At 38.5% G+C, this 21843-nt stretch overlaps 2 protein-coding genes across 6 annotated transcripts; both read right to left on the bottom strand.

Annotated features, from left to right (window-relative positions):
- Positions 1 to 2890: 2890 nt before the first annotated feature.
- LOC149750922 (E3 ubiquitin ligase PQT3-like) lies at positions 2891 to 8263 on the bottom strand. The gene is made up of 8 exons (XM_088714652.2): positions 8141 to 8263; positions 5016 to 5115; positions 4710 to 4791; positions 4358 to 4524; positions 4101 to 4180; positions 3631 to 3696; positions 3369 to 3525; positions 2891 to 3199 (listed from the first exon to the last, which is right to left on the bottom strand). Exons 1-8 carry the CDS (start codon positions 8145 to 8147, stop codon positions 3139 to 3141), a joined length of 720 nt encoding a protein of 239 aa, XP_088570778.1. The 5' UTR covers positions 8148 to 8263; the 3' UTR covers positions 2891 to 3138.
- LOC149750921 (E3 ubiquitin ligase PQT3-like) lies at positions 8140 to 21084 on the bottom strand. 5 transcript variants are annotated; one of them, XM_089928389.1, is made up of 10 exons: positions 19930 to 21084; positions 19685 to 19812; positions 19394 to 19497; positions 10083 to 10182; positions 9775 to 9856; positions 9421 to 9587; positions 9164 to 9243; positions 8694 to 8759; positions 8432 to 8588; positions 8140 to 8263 (listed from the first exon to the last, which is right to left on the bottom strand). In XM_089928389.1, the coding sequence occupies exons 4-10, from the start codon at positions 10160 to 10162 to the stop codon at positions 8203 to 8205; spliced, it is 693 nt and encodes a 230-aa protein (XP_089784515.1). In that variant the 5' UTR covers positions 10163 to 10182; positions 19394 to 19497; positions 19685 to 19812; positions 19930 to 21084; the 3' UTR covers positions 8140 to 8202. The 5 variants fall into 5 exon arrangements, with proteins under 5 accessions (XP_089784515.1, XP_089784514.1, XP_089784516.1 ...); XM_089928388.1 differs by having other exon boundaries at positions 8141 to 8263; positions 19394 to 19478; XM_089928390.1 differs by having other exon boundaries at positions 8141 to 8263; positions 9775 to 9858; positions 10089 to 10182; positions 19930 to 21081.
- Between the last annotated feature and the right edge of the window lie 759 nt (positions 21085 to 21843).

Here is a 21843-nt window from a genome sequence, read left to right as displayed (position 1 = left end):
TGTAAAGCTGGTAAGCCGTAAACCTATCACCTATGGCATGCGGCTACGGGCTATTCCCCTTGTCCTTGACGTCTCCTTGCCTCCTTGGTCCCAATTCCCACTTTCCAGTTCCCAAATCCCAGCAAGGCAGCACGACTATTCCTTTTTCCTCCTCGGAAGTCAGACCTCATTTCCTTCAGGTATCATCGTCGATCAGTTCTTGATCCGACCCTGTCTCTTGGTTTTCTTTTTTCGATCCGGGCTCTCTATGTGGCCGTAGATTTCTAATTGGTTCTGGCTTGCTTTGCTCTCGTGATCTCTGTTGGCGATGGTTTTGTTTTTCCTAGCTTGGGTTTTGTATTGGATGGATTTGGATGGGTTTTTGTTTCAATTCATTTCTCATAAAGTTTGGGGATTTCAGTCGATCTGGAATTTAGGGGCTGTGGTTGTTGAACCACCATTTCCCCATTTTTATTCGAGTTTGATGGGGCTTTGTTGTGGGGTTTGAATCTTGATGGGGCTTGCCGCGGAGAAAGCTGAATGGCTTTGATGTGGCGCATGAAATGCTCTGTTAATGAGAGCTTCCCCACACAGCAAACAGTATGGGTTGGGATTTATTTTTTTAATCTGTTGAGGGCCAGGTTCCCTGTAGGTATTTGTTGTTGTTGTTGGCTTGCTGCTGCTGTTGTTTTAAGAGCTTAGCCGGTTGCCTGTAGGCTGTGGGTAGAATTAAATCCACCCTGTGTTTCTCAGAAAATAGAGACTCCCTCTGATTAATAATAATTAGAGGCTCTGTCCCTCACCGCTCTTCCTCTCTGATTAACAATGATTAAATTTTGGTTTTATTCGAGTTTTACTAGAGATTTTCATTTTCTTTTTGATAATTATATCGTCTCACTTGCTTACATTATCAGATAACTAGAGCTTATGTTTTGGATGGTGAAATTTGTATTGTATTTTTCTCTTCTCACCGGTGATCATGTTTTAATTTGGACAATCAATGTTCTTTTTTGTAATAATCAGGTTAATGTTATCCTGGTTGTGTAGTTCTTTTGTTTGAAACAGTCAATAATATTGCAACAAAAATGGGACTTGCATAGGTTGTCCAAGTTATAGCATGGCAAAAATGAGTTGTTTAAATCAGTTCCGATAGTTTCTATCTTTGTTTGACCTACCTATATACTTCTTATATAATGAAAATTAATATTGAGGATTCTTTAGCCCGAAAGTAGTACATCCAGTGGACCTTTGTGAATTTGATCTCAACTTTTCATGACTTATGTTAAAACTCTCTGACTCTTTAGCTAGTATTTAAACAGCCTAATTTTTTGTTTTTTCCAAAAAAAATAAATAGTCTGGTTTCTAAATATATGAAGTACTAACCACTATTTCATATGATTATAATCTCTAAGATACATAAATGTCATCATAATACCTTTACAATTTCTCTGGGATTTCAATTCATAGTAATCATTATATGACTATTGTATAACAGTGCAGTAGGAATTTTCATTATTTCAAAAAATGACACCCTTATAATGACACTGGCAAGAAAATGGAAAGATCTTCAAAAGAAAATAAAATTACAATAGCCAGATAAATGTATTGCAAAGCTTATGCTATTTTATAGCACTTCATGAACCCCCAAAGTTAGAGCTATTGTGGCTTGTTGAGTCCTTTTTTCATCCATTCTTGAGCCCTAGCAATGAACCCCGTATGGAACTCCATTCTTAATTAGCTGAAAGGTGATGTCTTATTTCTTTTTGTGGACGTGGGCTTTCCCATAATTGTATTGAAAGATGACAGCATGTGGGAATGCATAGCTAGTACAAATAAAATTCTACCGTTAAGTTATTGAATTAAAGTCAAAGTATGAAACCCAGTGACAAGCTAGTACAAATAAAATTCTACCGTTAAGTTATTGAATTAAAGTCAAAGAATGAAACCCAGTGACAATGGTATGCACAATATAATAAAAATGTTTAGTTTTGGCTGGCACTCATGAGCTTAATGGTAAAGTTATTCCTTTTTCTTACTCTAGTTAAGTTTTCTTACTCATGAGCTATTCGTGACGTGCTCTCATATTTTCCTGGCAATAAATACAGATACCTGGCTACTTCAGTATGGGAGGCAAATACATGATGTATGGGAGGCAAATACATGATGTATGTACCAAGGCCATTTGCCCATTCTGAATCTGGACATCACTGAACTCTGAAGCTCTTGCAGTTTTAACTCATTATTAAAAATGTCAAGAAAAGGGTGGTAGGTCCCAACCAGAGAAGAAACCAACAAAGATAGGGGAAAGGAAATGATATTCAGTGGCTCTTCCCAAAGCTCTTCCCAAAGAGAAGAGAAGCCATGCAAAATAGCAAAGATACAGTTCCCTCTTCGGGTGAGAGAAACCCAATACAAGTTAACCAACAGAACAAAGACAAAAACTCCCCTCACTCCCCCTTCCACTTAATTACTCCCGTACAAGGCGAGCCATCGTCCATCACACCCTATCACGTCCCCCCTCTGCTTCGGAATCCATCAGTGCCCTTTTCCCCCACGTCGACGCGGACTACGGGCCATCACACATCGCTCCCATTTCCCCACGACCACTCCGAAGCCCCTCTGGCTCTCCATCCTTCGTCCGCGTGTGATCCGAGCCATCACGCGTCTCCGCCCCTCGTCTCGCGTTCGCTTCAATTGTACTTTTGCTCTTTGAACATGAAGATCCTTTATCGGTTGAAGAAATCCGGATCCGACTGCTGACAATGAAAAACGGAGAAGATAGAGACAAATTATTAGAGCTTTACGAGATCCTTCACCTTCATCTGGCGAATGTCCGGCTGGTAGATGCTGACAAAATCTATGAGGCATTCCTCTACAAGAAAAACAGAGCAGAAACAGATAATTACTGTTTCTGCTCTATTTTTCTTGTAGAGGAACGCCTCATAGATTTTGTCAGCATCTACCAGCCGGACATTCGCCAGATGAAGGTGAAGGATCTCGTAAAGCTCTAATAACTTGTCTCTGTCTTCTCCGTTTTCCATTGCCAGCAGCCGGACCCGGGTTTCTTCAACCGATGAAGGACCTTCAGAAGGAAGAGGGCAAAAACCCTTCTACCTTGTCACGCTTCCATCTTAGATCAGCTTTCTTAGCCTCAAATTCTTACCTGGTCAAATATCCATGCCCCTGGTTCATACCCACGATGCCTAAATCGGACAGATCCCTGCAAAATGTATATTTTTTTCAATTTATGCAGCTTTCCCATATGCTATAAGTGAACTATGCATATAAAATCAAGAGAACTATGACAAAAAAAAAGAGTTGGTCATCAGCTGTCATATCTATCACAATTCTGTAATAACAAGGAACATTGCATGAAGTCATCAACTTACTCATTTGGCTTAAGAACAGCAACAGCACCACCAGGCAATGCATAGGAACCATCAGGAGTTGCCATTAACATTGATTTAGGAATGCCAGTTGGGGGTCTCACCCTTTTAACATCATAACTTGGATCACCATTTGTGGGGCAGTGCTGGATAAAATTACCTGAATAAAATTAAAAAAAACTCTTAACATACATTAACTGGCGCTCGCAAATGCTGAAAACAATTAATTACAATGACCTCATTAGTCAACATATTATAAACGTACCTGGCACTTTGCATCTATGACAAACATAGCCTGCTGGAGGTGTCCTTCGCTCCAGCCCACCTCGGCCTTAATTTAATGAGAAAAATGAAAATGTCAGTATCCAGGAAAATGGGAAGATAAAATAAAGTGATACATGCAACATATATCATAAAACTAAGAATTTGACTGCTCTTGCAACAAAAAGTCTACAAAAGAATGGATAGCAAATGTTTTAATCCTAAAATGCATTTGTGGAATCCCTATCATCACAAACATATACAGGAACCAAGAGAGTATATGCTACTTTTAGAGGAATATACATATATAAAGATGCAATTAACCAAATCCTAGTTCAATTTAAAAAGTTAATGTTATTGTGAGGCTCTGAGTGTAAGACAGTCAAAGAAGGAAAATGACACAAGAATAAAAAGCTATACAAAGACGGGAAAAGAGACAAGCATGAAGAGTTCTACAAGTGTTCATGGGCTTACCAAAACCACGACCAGCCATCATCCTCCCACCCATTCCCCTACCAAAGCCTCTTCCAGCACCATAACCTTCTTGTGTTTGACTGCAAAGTTACATTGACCCAGTGAAAAACATTATGTTATAAATGATTCCTCATTGGTAAACAAAATGTGACTGCTATTGCTACTCCATTCTCTCGAACTTCTCTAAACTTTTTAATTTCTAAAAAATAAAACCACTGAAATATAAGAAATATCAATGATCCAATTAAATGTCTCACTGATTCCAGTCAAGGGCAGGTGTGTCAATTAAAGCCTTAATCTTGCTATCCTCATCAACCTTATTTGCAGGAGAAACATCTACCACTGAACAGCTTGACTGAGCAGGAAGGACTTCTGGAATAGCATACAAATCATTACCAAACTCATCCCATTCAGATTCTTCAGGCTGCAAAATGTGATTGAATGTGTATTATCAATATCCTTGCCATCAATCAAAGATGAGAACGTTCAGGAAAGATACACCCATTATCCACTCAAGAATTAAGATAATGGTGGCTGGCACCAATTCAGAATGAAAAAAAAAAAAAATTAAGCACCTAGAGAATCATATTCAAAAATTATTAGTCTTACATATTTCATGGTAGATGGGTCGCCAACCAAAGTGTTACTTGCTGGTGGAAGATCTTCTAACTTATCCTCTACAACTTTTGTCCTGCAGATGGAATGCAAACTTTCAATATCAAAATCCAGTCAGGAAAGTCATCAACATTGTCTCAATTTTTATCTTACAAAATTTGATCCTAATAAAGTTTCAAAATATTTCAGTAACACTACATCCCTCCCACAACCAAATCTAAAAATCATTAGCAAAAGCATAATGTAAATGCAAATAGAAGAGCTCATCAAATGCTCAAGATTCAGAGTGTGAGATAGTACTCATCTCGTTCCGTAACAATGGGCTTCCATGGCCGTCCTGGGATGCGACAAATCAATACTGATGTATTTTTGGGTATCATAGCAGCTTCGTCTGCATATTCTGAAACCGAAAATGGAAGAACACAGAGTCTATAAAAATCCAGAGTGAGATTAGAGCAACCCACAGTGCTCCCAGCAAAGTAACTCAACAGACACACTATCAATCGAACAGTAGCCACAATCTCACCCCAACTCCATTACCCCTTATCTCTTAATTTTTCAAGCACAATTATCTAAAAATACTCCAATCAATCCTTTTTTTTATTAGTTTTTAGTCTAATGACAATTAATTCTGAATGAACTAAACTATCCTCCTACAAGTAAACTGCATGAATAAACCAATCAAGAGAACCTAGTCTAGAAGAAGAACCAACCTTCATTAGTCTGCGCATTGGAGACCATGAGGTCAAAATCGGTACCCCTTCCCAAATGCTTGGATTCAAAAATTCGTTCTTTCAAATTGGCAACAGATATGAATTGACCCTCAATTAGAATAGATTCGTAATATTTTGCACTTTTAAACTTATAATACACAGCCATTATTTTTTTTTCCCTTTCCGGCCTTCCTCTGATCTAATTGCAGACCAGCTCGACCACAATGAACAAATTGCCCGGAAAAAAGCAGCAAACTGAATTTAAAAGGCCGAAAATTAAAAAGCAGGCCTGATATTAAGGCCTGATACAAGCAATCCTTGATGTCGATAACGCTCAATTATCCCATCAAGAAACGATCTTTCCGGAAGGGAAAAGAGGAAGAGCTCGAGATGAGTTCTCCGCCGACCCCTTTACGTTCCGAACGAATAGAACAGCGATCCCAACAGCAAAGAGCCACGATCCGCAGATAAATCCCCAAGATCGCCGAACGCCCCCAGCCGCTACAAGAGGAGAGAGGCTTCCGCGAAAAGAAAAACCCCTTCGATCAAAGGGATTCAGCCGGAGGAGGAGAGATTGGATCCGAGCTCACTAGACCGTCATCGCCAGAGCAGAATCGCCCGAAGCCGCGGCGCATCCGAGGATCCCCCGAACAACCACTCCAACCGGGAAAATCGAGAAGAGAACGAAGAAACGACGGCTTCTACGATCGAGAGAACCCCAAATCGAACGGCAGAGGGACCTGGATGGATCAACCGGGGAAGGATCCGTAGAGAACTCAAAGCGATGGACAGATTTAAGGGGTGGAATCGGATCGAAGAGAGAGGATGGGGAGTTAAAAAAAGGGGTTAGGGTTAGGGATTCCCCGATCCTCCCCCTCTATTTCTCCAGCGCTCGGAGATGAAGAGGTGGGGAGCGGAAAGAGGGAATCCGGTTTCCTTTATAGAGCATCCCGGCGGCAGGCTTACCTTAATTTTTCACCAAAAAAAAAATCCTTACTTTACCAAAGAGGTGGGGCCCAGAGCAAAATGGTAGAGAATAGAGGCCACTGGAATGGAGATGCAGGCCTCCTTGTCCTTTTCCATTTGGGCTGGGTCTTGCAGGAGTTTAGATGGGACTCTGAGATGATTAGGGTTTCAACTTTAGATTAGAAGAAGGAATAGAGGACTCATGTTGTCACTTGGTTTGGCAATCCATTATGTTCTATTGGATTGTAAGTATTTGTAGTTGTGTTATTGAATTGCATTTGGTTGTAAAGCCAATGACTATTATCTGCGACACCAAGTTTGGCAAAAAGTTGTGAACATCAAGGTCATGTATATTGGCATGACAACATTGCCTGCTTTGGTATTGCAAGAGTACTAGTTTCATGCAAGTCAAAAGTGTTGGATTAGTAAAGCACGACATCGGGTTATTGTAATGACTTGGTGGGTGAATGAGGCATTTCCCATACATAAAATAATTGCTCTTTTGATGCTTTCTAAGATCCATGCACACCGAGTCATATGAATTATGCATGTTGTGCATGACTAAATGTGGATGGCATGCCCTCACAAACAACAACAACAAAAACAAATGAATTATACATGTTTCTCAACATGCTTTGCTATGTATTATAAAACTTACCACAAAAGCATGTTGCCTCACACCATCACAAACCCCCCCCCCCCCCCCAACCAACAAAAATACGAAGAAGAAATCTCCTTCACCATTTTAAACTCGAAAAATAGTTTATCGAGCCTCAAAAGTATGCTTGGGCTTGGGTTGATCAACTTGGATTATAAGGCAAAACATAATGCATATTTAGATAGAGCCCCACATGTAGTGAATTTGCTGACCACTTATTATGTCTACAGAGATCATCTTTATCAAGTCATTCCACTCATAAAAAAAATTCAAAATTTAGAATCCTTCTTTATTGGTAGGTTTAGTTCAATTGGTTCGATATTGTAATCAAAAGTATGAGTTCATTATTTTATTGAGTCTAAACAATTTTGTCTAATCATGACTTGTACATAAAACAAGCCTATTTTAGCTTGAAGCAAGACATGTAAGAACTATTATAACTAATGAATGCTTGGAAGAATGAACATTTATAAAGAATCAATGGAACTGTAGACTAAACTATTGCATCTACCACATAATGTCATTTTATTTTTAACTGCCTTTCTTCTCTACATGTTGTAAATATTCACCCATGATTACATCCATCTACACTATGCCTATGAATATATGTGCATATTTTGGTCAACTATTTTATCTTATCTGATAAGTAATTATACTACTAGTTTCTCATGTAATATAGCAAATAAACCACTACGAGAAACTTAAAATTGAAAAAGAAAAAAAAAGATCAAGGAGTATCATGTGCATGTAATGTTATAGCTGTAACATTGTGTATATTAGCTTTCGCATAACACCATTAAAATTCTTATCTTTCAATTCCATTTAAACCACAAACAGCAAGCCTTGAACACATAAATTCCACAGCATAATTTTCATAAAATTACCAAACACCATTCTAGGACCTAGAAGCTGAAATCTCCTCAGCTGCCTAACACAGTTATCTTGTTCATGTGCGCAAATGCGTGTGCGTGCGTCCGTGTGTGTATATACACATTAAGCAACACTTCAGTTTGGCATTGCAAAAACATCAACAAATTCAGAAAAATGAAAAAAAAAAAACAGAACTAAAGAGTAACCATTTGAATTACCTTTCATTGAGTCGGCCCATTTCACGCTTCCATCTTAGATCAGCTTTCTTAGCCTCAAATTCTTACCTGGTCAAATATCCATGCCCCTGGTTCATACCCACGATGCCTAAATCGGACAGATCCCTGCAAAATGTATATTTTTTTCAATTTATGCAGCTTTCCCATATGCTATAAGTGAACTATGCATATAAAATCAAGAGAACTATGACAAAAAAAAGAGTTGGTCATCAGCTGTCATATCTATCACAATTCTGTAATAACAAGGAACATTGCATGAAGTCATCAACTTACTCATTTGGCTTAAGAACAGCAACAGCACCACCAGGCAATGCATAGGAACCATCAGGAGTTGCCATTAACATTGATTTAGGAATGCCAGTTGGGGGTCTCACCCTTTTAACATCATAACTTGGATCACCATTTGTGGGGCAGTGCTGGATAAAATTACCTGAATAAAATTAAAAAAAACTCTTAACATACATTAACTGGCGCTCGCAAATGCTGAAAACAATTAATTACAATGACCTCATTAGTCAACATATTATAAACGTACCTGGCACTTTGCATCTATGACAAACATAGCCTGCTGGAGGTGTCCTTCGCTCCAGCCCACCTCGGCCTTAATTTAATGAGAAAAATGAAAATGTCAGTATCCAGGAAAATGGGAAGATAAAATAAAGTGATACATGCAACATATATCATAAAACTAAGAATTTGACTGCTCTTGCAACAAAAAGTCTACAAAAGAATGGATAGCAAATGTTTTAATCCTAAAATGCATTTGTGGAATCCCTATCATCACAAACATATACAGGAACCAAGAGAGTATATGCTACTTTTAGAGGAATATACATATATAAAGATGCAATTAACCAAATCCTAGTTCAATTTAAAAAGTTAATGTTATTGTGAGGCTCTGAGTGTAAGACAGTCAAAGAAGGAAAATGACACAAGAATAAAAAGCTATACAAAGACGGGAAAAGAGACAAGCATGAAGAGTTCTACAAGTGTTCATGGGCTTACCAAAACCACGACCAGCCATCATCCTCCCACCCATTCCCCTACCAAAGCCTCTTCCAGCACCATAACCTTCTTGTGTTTGACTGCAAAGTTACATTGACCCAGTGAAAAACATTATGTTATAAATGATTCCTCATTGGTAAACAAAATGTGACTGCTATTGCTACTCCATTCTCTCGAACTTCTCTAAACTTTTTAATTTCTAAAAAATAAAACCACTGAAATATAAGAAATATCAATGATCCAATTAAATGTCTCACTGATTCCAGTCAAGGGCAGGTGTGTCAATTAAAGCCTTAATCTTGCTATCCTCATCAACCTTATTTGCAGGAGAAACATCTACCACTGAACAGCTTGACTGAGCAGGAAGGACTTCTGGAATAGCATACAAATCATTACCAAACTCATCCCATTCAGATTCTTCAGGCTGCAAAATGTGATTGAATGTGTATTATCAATATCCTTGCCATCAATCAAAGATGAGAACGTTCAGGAAAGATACACCCATTATCCACTCAAGAATTAAGATAATAATGGTGGCTGGCACCAATTCAGAATGAAAAAAAAAAAAATTAAGCACCTAGAGAATCATATTCAAAAATTATTAGTCTTACATATTTCATGGTAGATGGGTCGCCAACCAAAGTGTTACTTGCTGGTGGAAGATCTTCTAACTTATCCTCTACAACTTTTGTCCTGCAGATGGAATGCAAACTTTCAATATCAAAATCCAGTCAGGAAAGTCATCAACATTGTCTCAATTTTTATCTTACAAAATTTGATCCTAATAAAGTTTCAAAATATTTCAGTAACACTACATCCCTCCCACATAACCAAATCTACAAATCATTAGCAAAAGCATAATGTAAATGCAAATAGAAGAGCTCATCAAATGCTCAAGATTCAGAGTGTGAGATAGTACTCATCTCGTTCCGTAACAATGGGCTTCCATGGCCGTCCTGGGATGCGACAAATCAATACTGATGTATTTTTGGGTATCATAGCAGCTTCGTCTGCATATTCTGAAACCGAAAATGGAAGAACACAGAGTCTATAAAAATCCAGAGTGAGATTAGAGCAACCCACAGTGCTCCCAGCAAAGTAACTCAACAGACACACTATCAATCGAACAGTAGCCACAATCTCACCCCAACTCCATTACCCCTTATCTCTTAATTTTTCAAGCACAATTATCTAAAAATACTCCAATCAATCCTTTTTTTTATTAGTTTTTAGTCTAATGACAATTAATTCTGAATGAACTAAACTATCCTCCTACAAGTAAACTGCATGAATAAACCAATCAAGAGAACCTAGTCTAGAAGAAGAACCAACCTTCATTAGTCTGCGCATTGGAGACCATGAGGTCAAAATCGGTACCCCTTCCCAAATGCTTGGATTCAAAAATTCGTTCTTTCAAATTGGCAACAGATATGAATTGACCCTCAATTAGAATAGATTCGTAATATTTTGCACTTTTAAACTTATAATACACAACCATTATTTTTTTTTCCCTTTCCGGACTTCCTCTGATCTAATTGCAGACCAGCTCGACCACAATGAACAAATTGCCCGGAAAAAAGCAGCAAACTGAATTTAAAAGGCCGAAAATTAAAAAGCAGGCCTGATATTAAGGCCTGATACAAGCAATCCTTGATGTCGATAACGCTCAATTATCCCATCAAGAAACGATCTTTCCGGAAGGGAAAAGAGGAAGAGCTCGAGATGAGTTCTCCGCCGACCCCTTTACGTTCCGAACGAATAGAACAGCGATCCCAACAGCAAAGAGCCACGATCCGCAGATAAATCCCCAAGATCGCCGAACGCCCCCAGCCGCTACAAGAGGAGAGAGGCTTCCGCGAAAAGAAAAACCCCTTCGATCAAAGGGATTCAGCCGGAGGAGGAGAGATTGGATCCGAGCTCACTAGACCGTCATCGCCAGAGCAGAATCGCCCGAAGCCGCGGCGCATCCGAGGATCCCCCGAACAACCACTCCAACCGGGAAAATCGAGAAGAGAACGAAGAAACGACGGCTTCTACGATCGAGAGAACCCCAAATCGAACGGCAGAGGGACCTGGATGGATCAACCGGGGAAGGATCCGTAGAGAACTCAAAGCGATGGACAGATTTAAGGGGTGGAATCAGATCGAAGAGAGAGGATGGGGAGTTAAAAAAAGGGGTTAGGGTTAGGGATTCCCCGATCCTCCCCCTCTATTTCTCCAGCGCTCGGAGATGAAGAGGTGGGGAGCGGAAAGAGGGAATCCGGTTTCCTTTATAGAGCATCCCGGCGGCAGGCTTACCTTAATTTTTCACCAAAAAAAAAAATCCTTACTTTACCAAAGAGGTGGGGCCCAGAGCAAAATGGTAGAGAATAGAGGCCACTGGAATGGAGATGCAGGCCTCCTTGTCCTTTTCCATTTGGGCTGGGTCTTGCAGGAGTTTAGATGGGACTCTGAGATGATTAGGGTTTCAACTTTAGATTAGAAGAAGGAATAGAGGACTCATGTTGTCACTTGGTTTGGCAATCCATTATGTTCTATTGGATTGTAAGTATTTGTAGTTGTGTTATTGAATTGCATTTGGTTGTAAAGCCAATGACTATTATCTGCGACACCAAGTTTGGCAAAAAGTTGTGAACATCAAGGTCATGTATATTGGCATGACAACATTGCATGCTTTGGTATTGCAAGAGTACTAGTTTCATGCAAGTCAAAAGTGTTGGATTAGTAAAGCACGACATCGGGTTATTGTAATGACTTGGTGGGTGAATGAGGCATTTCCCATACATAAAATAATTGCTCTTTTGATGCTTTCTAAGATCCATGCACACCGAGTCATATGAATTATGCATGTTGTGCATGACTAAATGTGGATGGCATGCCCTCACAAACAACAACAACAAAAACAAATGAATTATACATGTTTCTCAACATGCTTTGCTATGTATTATAAAACTTACCACAAAAGCATGTTGCCTCACACCATCACAAACCCCCCCCCCCCAACCAACAAAAATACGAAGAAGAAATCTCCTTCACCATTTTAAACTCGAAAAATAGTTTATCGAGCCTCAAAAGTATGCTTGGGCTTGGGTTGATCAACTTGGATTATAAGGCAAAACATAATGCATATTTAGATAGAGCCCCACATGTAGTGAATTTGCTGACCACTTATTATGTCTACAGAGATCATCTTTATCAAGTCATTCCACTCATAAAAAAAATTCAAAATTTAGAATCCTTCTTTATTGGTAGGTTTAGTTCAATTGGTTAGATATTGTAATCAAAAGTATGAGTTCATTATTTTATTGAGTCTAAACAATTTTGTCTAATCATGACTTGTACATAAAACAAGCCTATTTTAGCTTGAAGCAAGACATGTAAGAACTATTATAACTAATAAATGCTTGGAAGAATGAACATTTATAAAGAATCAATGGAACTGTAGACCATGATGATAGAGATGAAAGAAGAAGAAGAAGAATTGTAGATTGAGTGTTTGTCTACTCTCCTTTTGAAAGGATCAAGATCTTTTGTTTTACCAACTCAAAGTCGATAATGGACATTCTAAATTAAGAATACATAACATTGATCATGATATACATTAAGAAACCAAAAATCATGTTTCTTTGAAACCTCCTAACCATTCATCAAATAGCACAACCATCAACAGTTATAATAGTATTAATGTAGCAATGATATATGTAATAACTTATCTAAGCGGCTCATAACCAAAGTCTATACTCATTATTATATTTTACTAGTGGCTTCATCAACAATGACAAATTCTTGATCGAATTATAAACCTAGATTTGAGTTTGCTTTAGCACATTCAATTGTCTCCAATAATTATGAAAAAGATTTAGTAGCCCAATCCAAACATAAAAATTCAAATTACTAGTGTTTTCCACCAATATGAATGCTCTATAACCTTAAAAATAAAATAAAATAAAATCTATTAATAGAAATATACCTATTTATAGTATCCAAAAATGCCAATTACCTATATAATCCACATATAGATTCAACCACGAAGAACACTCCTTTTTGAAAATCTTTCTTAGTTCACTTTAGTACTATGAAAGATCCACATACAAATTCCACTTTAATACTATGAAACTCTTTCTTAGGCGATAAACTAGAATACGTGATCTACATATAGTTTCATTAGAGGTTATTGCCTCACAACTTCTTGCTAATAAATCCAAAATTTGCAACCGAACAATTAATAATAGAACAAGAACGTTATCATGGTTTGCACCCGCATCAAGTTTGGGATTCCAAATCACTTAAATGACGATTGAATAAGTACATATGGCATAATTAACCTACTAATGTAACACTATAATCCATAGCCAAAACCTCTTGCACTCATCTTAGGTCAACCCACTTATTGAAATTAGAAACATATATCATCTAGCCCTTCAGTACTCATCGTTTGCCAAACCCCATGCATAAATGTTATCACAATACCTAGCGATCTTAAACCTAGGCTCTGAATCTATTCTGTTACTTTTGTCATATCCCTAGTGATCATAACCTTAAGCTCTAATACAACTTTTGTCACAGTCCCTAGTGATCTTAAATCTATGCTCTGACACCACTTCTATCATGCTCCAAACCTATCATCCAGGTCGACCACATGACACAACTTGCATACTCCTTAGGACAAGGCTCTTCAGAACATGTAAAGCTTGAAGATTCATTGCAACCTCAATATTAGTAAATAATAATGATCTCGATTCATAACAAGTAATAAACTTGTACAATTTCAAAATTCAATCATCTAACTGGTATCAACCTATTTATCATTTCACCCATGATCCTAACCATAACCAAGTACTAAGAATTCTGCAACTCTAAAAAGAAAAGAAAAAAGTTAGTGTGAGCTTTACAGCCTAGTAAGATTCTCTGCCCATCTGTACCAATATAATATTATAATTTGAGAATAGTAATAAACGATATCAAAATGAAAACATAAATTATGGTACCTCTTTTCAAACATTCAGTATCACTCAATTAAACTGACAAATATCTGCATAAACATACATCAAATATTTGGCTTATCAAAAGGGATATATATATCACAAATACCAACAACCAAAACATTTTATTTAGCATTGGTTTCATATGTCTTATCATCCATTTCTTATTATCTCAATTCTAGGTTCTATAATAATTTACTTTCCAGCTTTGGACTAACCAAGATCATGTCTGAGTCCATGACTGATAAACAAAGTTTTTATGCATAAGCTCGTGGAGGCTACCCCACGTATAAGCTTGTGGAGGCTGTTCTACGTATAAGCTTATGGAGGCCATCTCATGCATAAGCTCATTGAGGCCGTCCCACACATAACCCCGTGAAGGCTATCCACATGACGAGTTAGTCCAAACCGCTTCTTATCTATCTGATTTTATACGTTATTCTTGTCAAATCAACTCTAATTAAATAATGTATTTCTCATAATTTCAAAATAATATGAATTAGAATTTATATAATTATAACTTCAATAGCTGATATCCATATATAATAACACATAAATATGTTCATATCTGAAAATCAAATAAAACATATCTCATACAAAACAAAATTTGTTGATGCAAATCTCACGATATAAACCCAGCGATACAAACCAATCAATCAGTATAAATCCAACCCGTCCTTGACCAAACATTAATATAAGAAATAAATCAATCATTGTTAGTTTCCTATTTTGGAGCTCTAATATCTAAATTACTCTTAAATCTAATTTTTCTTTCCTACCTAATTTGAGATTAAATAAATAAATAAGAAATTAGGGTTCTACCTTGATTGAAGAACTAGAGTATAAAATTCTTTTGTTCTTCTTCTTGTTTGAATGACTGCACCCCCAATCAATCTGTATAAATCCAACCCGTCCTTGACCAAACATTAGTATAAGAAATAAATCAATCATTGTTAGTTTCCTATTTCGGAGCTCTAATATCTAAATTACAGTTAAATCTAATTTTTCTTTCCTACCTAATTTGAGATTAAATAAATAAATAAGAAATTAGGGTTCTACCTTGATTGAAGAACTAGAGTATAAAATTCTTTTGTTCTTCTTCTTGTTTGAATGACTGCACCCCCATACATAACCAAGGCTGACCATAAAGTAGATATGCATATGAAGAAAAATGAGGCCGGTCGGGTGGCGGTGGCGAGTAGTCAGATTCGGTCAGCATAATGTATCCCAATTCATCTGATCAAGAAATCGGTCTCTGATCAAAGCAAATGTAACATGTCATATTTTTAGATAACCGACGAAGGTCGGAGTGGAGGAAAGACATGGCCAGTTAGGTAGTAACATCAGACGACTCCGGTTGATCTGATCTAGGTAATCTCACTAGTCCAATTATAAACCTAGAGTCAGACTATAGTATAGATAGCTCAAGAAAGATTAATGATGATGAAATTAAACTGTGCTTGGCAAGTGCTGCGGTGGGGGCTGACATGCTGCATAGCTACTCAAGGCAATCACAACAATGGTGCTCTAAGACTGTCTACAAGGTTGACCAAAGAACATGGAGAGGAACAAAAGAGGGAGAAGGATTCTCTACTGGATCCGCTTAGAAGCAAACAAAAGAGAGAGGAAGACAAGAGAGAAAGGAAGAGATAGAAAAGAGAAAGAAAAGTGGAAACTCTTTCCTTCTTTCTCAAAATAGGGAGGTTAGAGGTTGATCTAGATGGAGGCGACACTGGCGATCGGCTGCATCATCGTTGGCCTAATGTCTGGCCACTGGTGACAACCACAACAACATCAACGACTGTGTTGGTCAGCAGTGAATGAAGTCTAAATAGGGAAGGTTTGGTAACTTGAACTAGGGTGGAAGAGAGCCGGCATCAGTGGCAACTAGCACCTGCCACAGGCTCAGCCTCCAGTGAGGCTGCGATGGCGGCAGAGACAGCGGTAATGACAAGGTGGAAGAAAGAGAATAGAAAAACAATACAATGGTCAGCCTAAAACATGAACCGGAGCCTCACTCAGCTCAAATCACTCGCCGGCGGTCGAAGTTCCACCATGCGGGTCAAGGAGAGTCCCATGAAGACTTGGCCGAAGGTCCGACTGGCCATCATAAAAAATATCAAAGTAAGAAGGGGTAGATCACAAAAATAGGGGATTTGCTCCCGTTTCCAAGTTCGATGATCTCATGATGAGATCTCGGCTGGCAACGATGGCTCGATGAACGATGAGGTCAGGAGAGGTAGGGGTGTGGTAGCACAACTCCGGCGAGGCCCTGAGAAGAATGACAGCGAGGAAAAATGATGGTTGAGCGAGAGCGAATCTTTTTTTTTCTTCTTTCTGGCAACGACGAACCACTGACCCCTCGAGAGGGTAGAAGCTCGGCTTATAGGCAATGGAGGCTCCCCCCTACTTTTTTTGTTGGACCTATTTTAGCAATGGGCCAGGCCTTACACTATATCTTTTTTATTGAATATTATTTTAAAATTTTCTACCAGGTATACTTTACAGATAGGAATTTATTTTTGTATGTTAGAGAGACTAATGTAATTAAGATGCCTCACAATCCACCCAACTAAAATTATTGGCCACTTGTACTTACATTAAAAAGTAATAGGAAAAATTCTTAGGGAATAACCTTACGCTTTAGGTTATGCTATAAGAAATTTTGGAATAGATCCTAGTAAGCTATAAGATACTACCATAAGACATAAGCTTGGGCATAACCTTGAATCTGCATTAAGATTTATTTAATGGAGAGTGGAAATAACCTTACACTTTAAGGTACCTTATGAAGCCCTTCGCCTGGAGACATTGACTAACCAGCAAGAAGCCAATTGATACTTCCACTGTATATCAGCTCTTTTCATACAGAAATGGAATTGTTATTCATCTGCGTAATTTGCTGGAAGACACCAAATGGTACTTCCACTGCATTTAGATAGGTTGGAGAAAAAGACCTATCTGAGAAAATCAGAAATCTACACTGGCAAGCAAGAAGTCCAACCATTCAATCTGGCCAAAAAGGAAGGTAGGTTGGTTTTCGCCACTCGAACACATTTCGCCACCAGCTTTTCCTTAATTTTCATTCAAGGGTAGCAGTAAGGGTCTGGTTGTCTGCTAGGATTGGAGAGCTTCTAATCTTCTACAGACACGAAATCATATGTAGCCTAGTTGTTTTATATATACAAGTTGTTTAATGGACTTATGGGGGGCTAGTTAGAGTAATCGACCTGAAAGATCATGCATATGGTTGCATATTGAACGCTTACGAGAAAAGTAACATTTGCATAAGAAAGTCACAAGAAAAGAAATAGTTCGTGAACCATGAACTGGAACTCATTCTGATCTAACAAGCTTGCACATCAAACTTCAACAACCACTCTATGAGGTCATACTTGCATCACTAGGTGCAAAGAAAATTAATCCTACTAGAAATTTCACAGTTGGGAAAGCACTTTTAACAATCTGCATCTCAAGAAATGTAAGTAATATGCTCGTCCTTTAAGATCATGTGTTAATGGTCTCATCTGATCCATCTCTACTGGGTTAGACAGTAGCCTACAACAATGAAAAACACGATTCCCCTTGAAATATATGTTTTCATGCTAACAGAAGTACAATTGAAGCAATTTGGCACAAAATTGCGATTTTCCAAGAGCAGGATTTCATGTTCAAAGAGACGTAGTGGGGAACTGGAGTGTCCCTTTTCTTGACATTTTTAATAATGAGTTAAAACTGCAAGAGCTTCAGAGTTCAGTGATGTCCAGATTCAGAATGGGCAAATGGCCTTGGTACATACATCATGTATTTGCCTCCCATACTAAAGTAGCCAGGTATCTGTATTTATTGCCAGGAAAATATGAGAGCACGTGCCAATAATAGCTCCTCCTTTTCACGGATTGGAAATCTTATGTACTTCCACCAATTGCCTTCAAGAATTTTAATATAAAGCATGTGGCGTTGAAGAGTTTTGCTACAAGATTCGGCTTGAAGGCAATTTTCATATAACAAATTCATAAGGTCATCTTAGTCAAGAGAGTGAATTTAATAAATAGAAGCATATTGTTTCTCCCATCTAATTTTATTTGAACGTATAATGCACGTCAGGAAAAGATTTGAGGATTATTTTGGACTCCGTGAGGGTTCTATGTTTTCTTAATAAATATTACTTCAAAATGATCCACCAGGTATTCTTAACTGCAGGGTTTATTTCTCTTTGGGAGAGATACTAATATTTGGGGAGCAGGCACACGCATCTATACTCCGTGTAAATAAAAAATGGCTACACGCATTGCAATTAAGATGCTTCCTAATCCACCTAGCTAAAATTATTGGCCATTTGTAATTATATTAAGAATATTAAGAAAAATTGCTCAGCTACTACTTATCGAGGAAAAAAAAAATCTGCTGACATAAAAATTAGAGATTAAAAAAGATATCTTACTCTAATGAGCATTGAAAACGTTAAATAATATTTTTTTTAGAAAAACCGAAGAGCCAAAAGGCCCCTTTTTTTTATGTTTTCTCCCTCCTTAACTAACAAGCTACATATCTTACTGATAATACTAATATTTCCTCATTTGCCCACTAAAATAGAATTTTATATTATTTGTTTTAGTTTTCTTGTATATATCAATTTTGCTCTAAACTTGATTTTGTTTTTCTTGTTGTAATTGGCATTCCATATATTGCAAGTGAGCCTATATTCCACATAGTTTGTTTGGATTTTCCAAAATTTTTTGCTTCTTAAAACTTCCTTGATAATTCCAAACTAACACTTCGTTCTGCTATCCTCTATTAGCAATCTAAGATCTTCAAAGCGTGCAAAGTCAGGCCATTTCCACCCTATAACCAAAGCATATAATTTAATTTTCACAACCTACCATAAACGGTTATGCCAAACTTCAAAGATAAAGACCACATTGCCTCATTATATGCAGGGGCGGCCCAATGCATTTGGAGGCCTAAGGCGAACTTGCTAAGAAAGGCCTTTTTTTATTTTTTATTTTAAATAATAAAAAAATTTTAATAAGTGCAATATACTTTAGGAACCGTCTATTTACCAACCATTTGAAGTTACTAAGAAGGGTAGAAACTTATTTTTCTAATAAAAGCTTATGCTATCACTAGTGTTGGCGCCATCCTCACTTCACACCTCAACTCTCACATACAGGCACAGAATGAAAAACTAACAGCAGCAGCAAGGACAATAATCTTCAATTAATAAGCTATCAGAGAAAATACATACCTTATCCTGTGCAAGCAGAGGAAGATGTAGAAGAATTTCAAGTGGCTCTGTATCCACCGCCATCACAACAAACTCGGAGATGCCCCTGTTCAGAGTCTTCATCACTGTGCAGTCAAAGAATTAAAACCCAAATATAGATGTTCAACATAAATATAAGTAGCCGAAAAAAATCAAAAATGCAAACTTTTTCCTTCCCGATGCATCAAAATTCAGACTTTTTAAAGAAAAGCAACAGAGAGAGAAGCAGAGGGATGTTTGTGTATATATATATATATGGGCGAGAGTGGCAACCTTCATTAGTTTTCTTCTTGAGCTGCTTTTAGTTCGCTGCTTGCTGGACGAGATCGGAGATACAGTATGGTTATCATCAGCTGAGCATCGGCCAAAGGGTACGCCTTTGGATTCACAACCTCGACGCTCTATAAGTGATAGAAATAGAGAACGAATAGAAAAAACTAAAACAATCTAATTTACAAAGGGAAACAATGATACATATAAAAACCAGTACAAAACAAAGACAGAAAAGAGAAGATTACAGGGAAGCGAGATCGTGCAGGTGAGGGCAGACCGCTGCTTCTGGACGTTCGCAGACTTCTGCAGGCGTGTGATACCTTCCAGGCTACACATGTTTACAGGGAAGCGAATTGTGCAGCTGATTGGGTCGCTTCCTATGCGGCTCATCACACCGGGGATTTTATCTTGAGGGATTCCGACACAGTGCCGGAATCCCTTTCAGCTTTACTTGCTTCAGATTTTGCAGGCCGTATCCACACCCGTAGGGTGTGAGCCGCCGTTGTACCAAAAAAAAAAAAAAAAAAAAAAAGAGAAGATTAAAAGAGTTCTCAAGGAAGAAAAATACGACCGAAAACGCTAAAAAAATAGAAAGAAAACAACGGTCCAAGGGCGAGAAGGGAGAAGAGAGTGGAGGAACAGATCTATCACCATTTTTTTCATTGTGGATGGAGCCCCCCAAGAGAGAGGGATATTCGACTGTTGTCCTCTGCTCTCGGCGAAAGGGAGAGAGAGAGAGAGCATTGTATATCATGCGAGATAAATGCCATTTATTTTTCTATGAATAAACTTTCCCAACAGCTACCCACCTCTCTGAGCTCTCTCTCCCAGGAGAACGAGTATTAAAATGCCTCACATGGGCTCTCCAAAGCAAAAAAAATATTTCCGAACAAAACCATCAAGAAAGCTAAAGCTCGAACGATCTGAGGCTCTAAGCTATACTCCAAACACATCAGCTTTCCATTTTCCAACGAGACAAGATCTAAATCCACGGAGAGATCTTCCATTTCCAATATGTAACAGGATTAGGGATTTAGAATTTATGGTACAGAGTGGACTCACGACGAAGGCGAAGACGGTGCGGTGAAGCACAGAAGCAGAAGAGGAGGACGATGAGGTGAGGACTGAGGACTAGCCATGGTCGGCGGTACTCCTTGTAAGTTGTAACCCCGGTGGCCGGCCGGAGATGACCTCGCCCGCTCGCCGACGCCCTTGTTGATCACGACGAAGGTGAAGACGGTGAAGCAGAACTGCGGAAGAGGAGGACGATGAGGAGGCAAGGAGCAGAGGAGGAAGATACAGGAGAGCTGAAGAGGTAGAGGCGTAGAGCCAGAGGAGCCAGAGGCGTAGGTTTATAGCTTTTTGCCGTGGGCGATGGGATTGGGACTGGCGAACAGCGACTCCGGACTCACACCCTTTGACCCTCCTTTTCACACGTCTTTGTCGAGAGCCGTTGCTCTGCGACTGCAATTATAGCCGTTGCTCTGCGACTGCAATTCACTCATGTAGTGTAGATACGGGTTTGGGCGGGGGCCTTCCTATGGGCGGAGCCTTAGGCCTAGGTCGCTTAAGCTTGGGCCGGCCCTGGTTATGTGCGATTCTACATACCACAAGATTCTCAAAAGTTGTGGTGTTATCATGCTACACAATCACTGCAAGCCACAAATCTTTGAGATCCTAAAAACATTATTTATCGAATCATTTATTTCTCTTTGTATCTATCCACTTCTTTTTCCTTGCCAGCCTTGTTATCAGTGTCGAGTTTCAAATTTTGAAGGCCCTTGGTTATCTTGCTCTCTTGATATTTTTGATTTTTGGCAGGCAAAACTCCATGAGTGCGCTTGTCCATCCAAGCCACCTCCTAAACCACCTCCTGCTTTGTGCTTTGATACTCGGCAAATCTTATGGGACTGGCCGGCCTCCACTTTGGTGCTCAACGAAGCAACCCTTGACTGCAAGTGAGACGCGGAAATAAATAAATGCTAGATAAACATAAAATAGAATAAAATAAAGGAGGATGGGAAATATTTTATAGCTTGTGTAAACCAATGTAATCAGGGGCAGCCCAATACATTTGGAGGCCTAAGACAGATTCAGTGAATGAGGCCTTTTTTTTAATAATAATTTTTTTTAATAAATATAAAATACTTAGAAAAAAG

Source organism: Phoenix dactylifera, chromosome 18, assembly GCF_051530095.1.
Source record: "Phoenix dactylifera cultivar Ajwa chromosome 18, Ajwa_hap1_PhDact_Kaust_v1.1, whole genome shotgun sequence".
NCBI classification, from domain to species: Eukaryota; Viridiplantae; Streptophyta; class Magnoliopsida; order Arecales; family Arecaceae; genus Phoenix; species Phoenix dactylifera.
Note: the sequence above shows the minus strand (reverse complement) of the source record. Positions and strands in the feature narration are given on the sequence as shown.

Coding starts and splice junctions, on each gene's coding strand:
- LOC149750921 (XM_089928389.1), bottom strand. CDS start 10,162: ATGATACCCAAAAATACATCAGTATTGATTTGTCGCATCCCAGGACGG. Junction 8,589..8,693: donor TCATAGATGCAAAGTGCCAG/GTACGTTTATAA, acceptor AATTTTATTCAG/GTAATTTTATCCAGCACTGC. Junction 8,264..8,431: donor GCTGTTCTTAAGCCAAATGA/GTAAGTTGATGA, acceptor TACATTTTGCAG/GGATCTGTCCGATTTAGGCA.
- LOC149750922 (XM_088714652.2), bottom strand. Junction 4,525..4,709: donor ACCCATCTACCATGAAATAT/GTAAGACTAATA, acceptor CACATTTTGCAG/CCTGAAGAATCTGAATGGGA. Junction 3,697..4,100: donor GATGGCTGGTCGTGGTTTTG/GTAAGCCCATGA, acceptor CATTAAATTAAG/GCCGAGGTGGGCTGGAGCGA.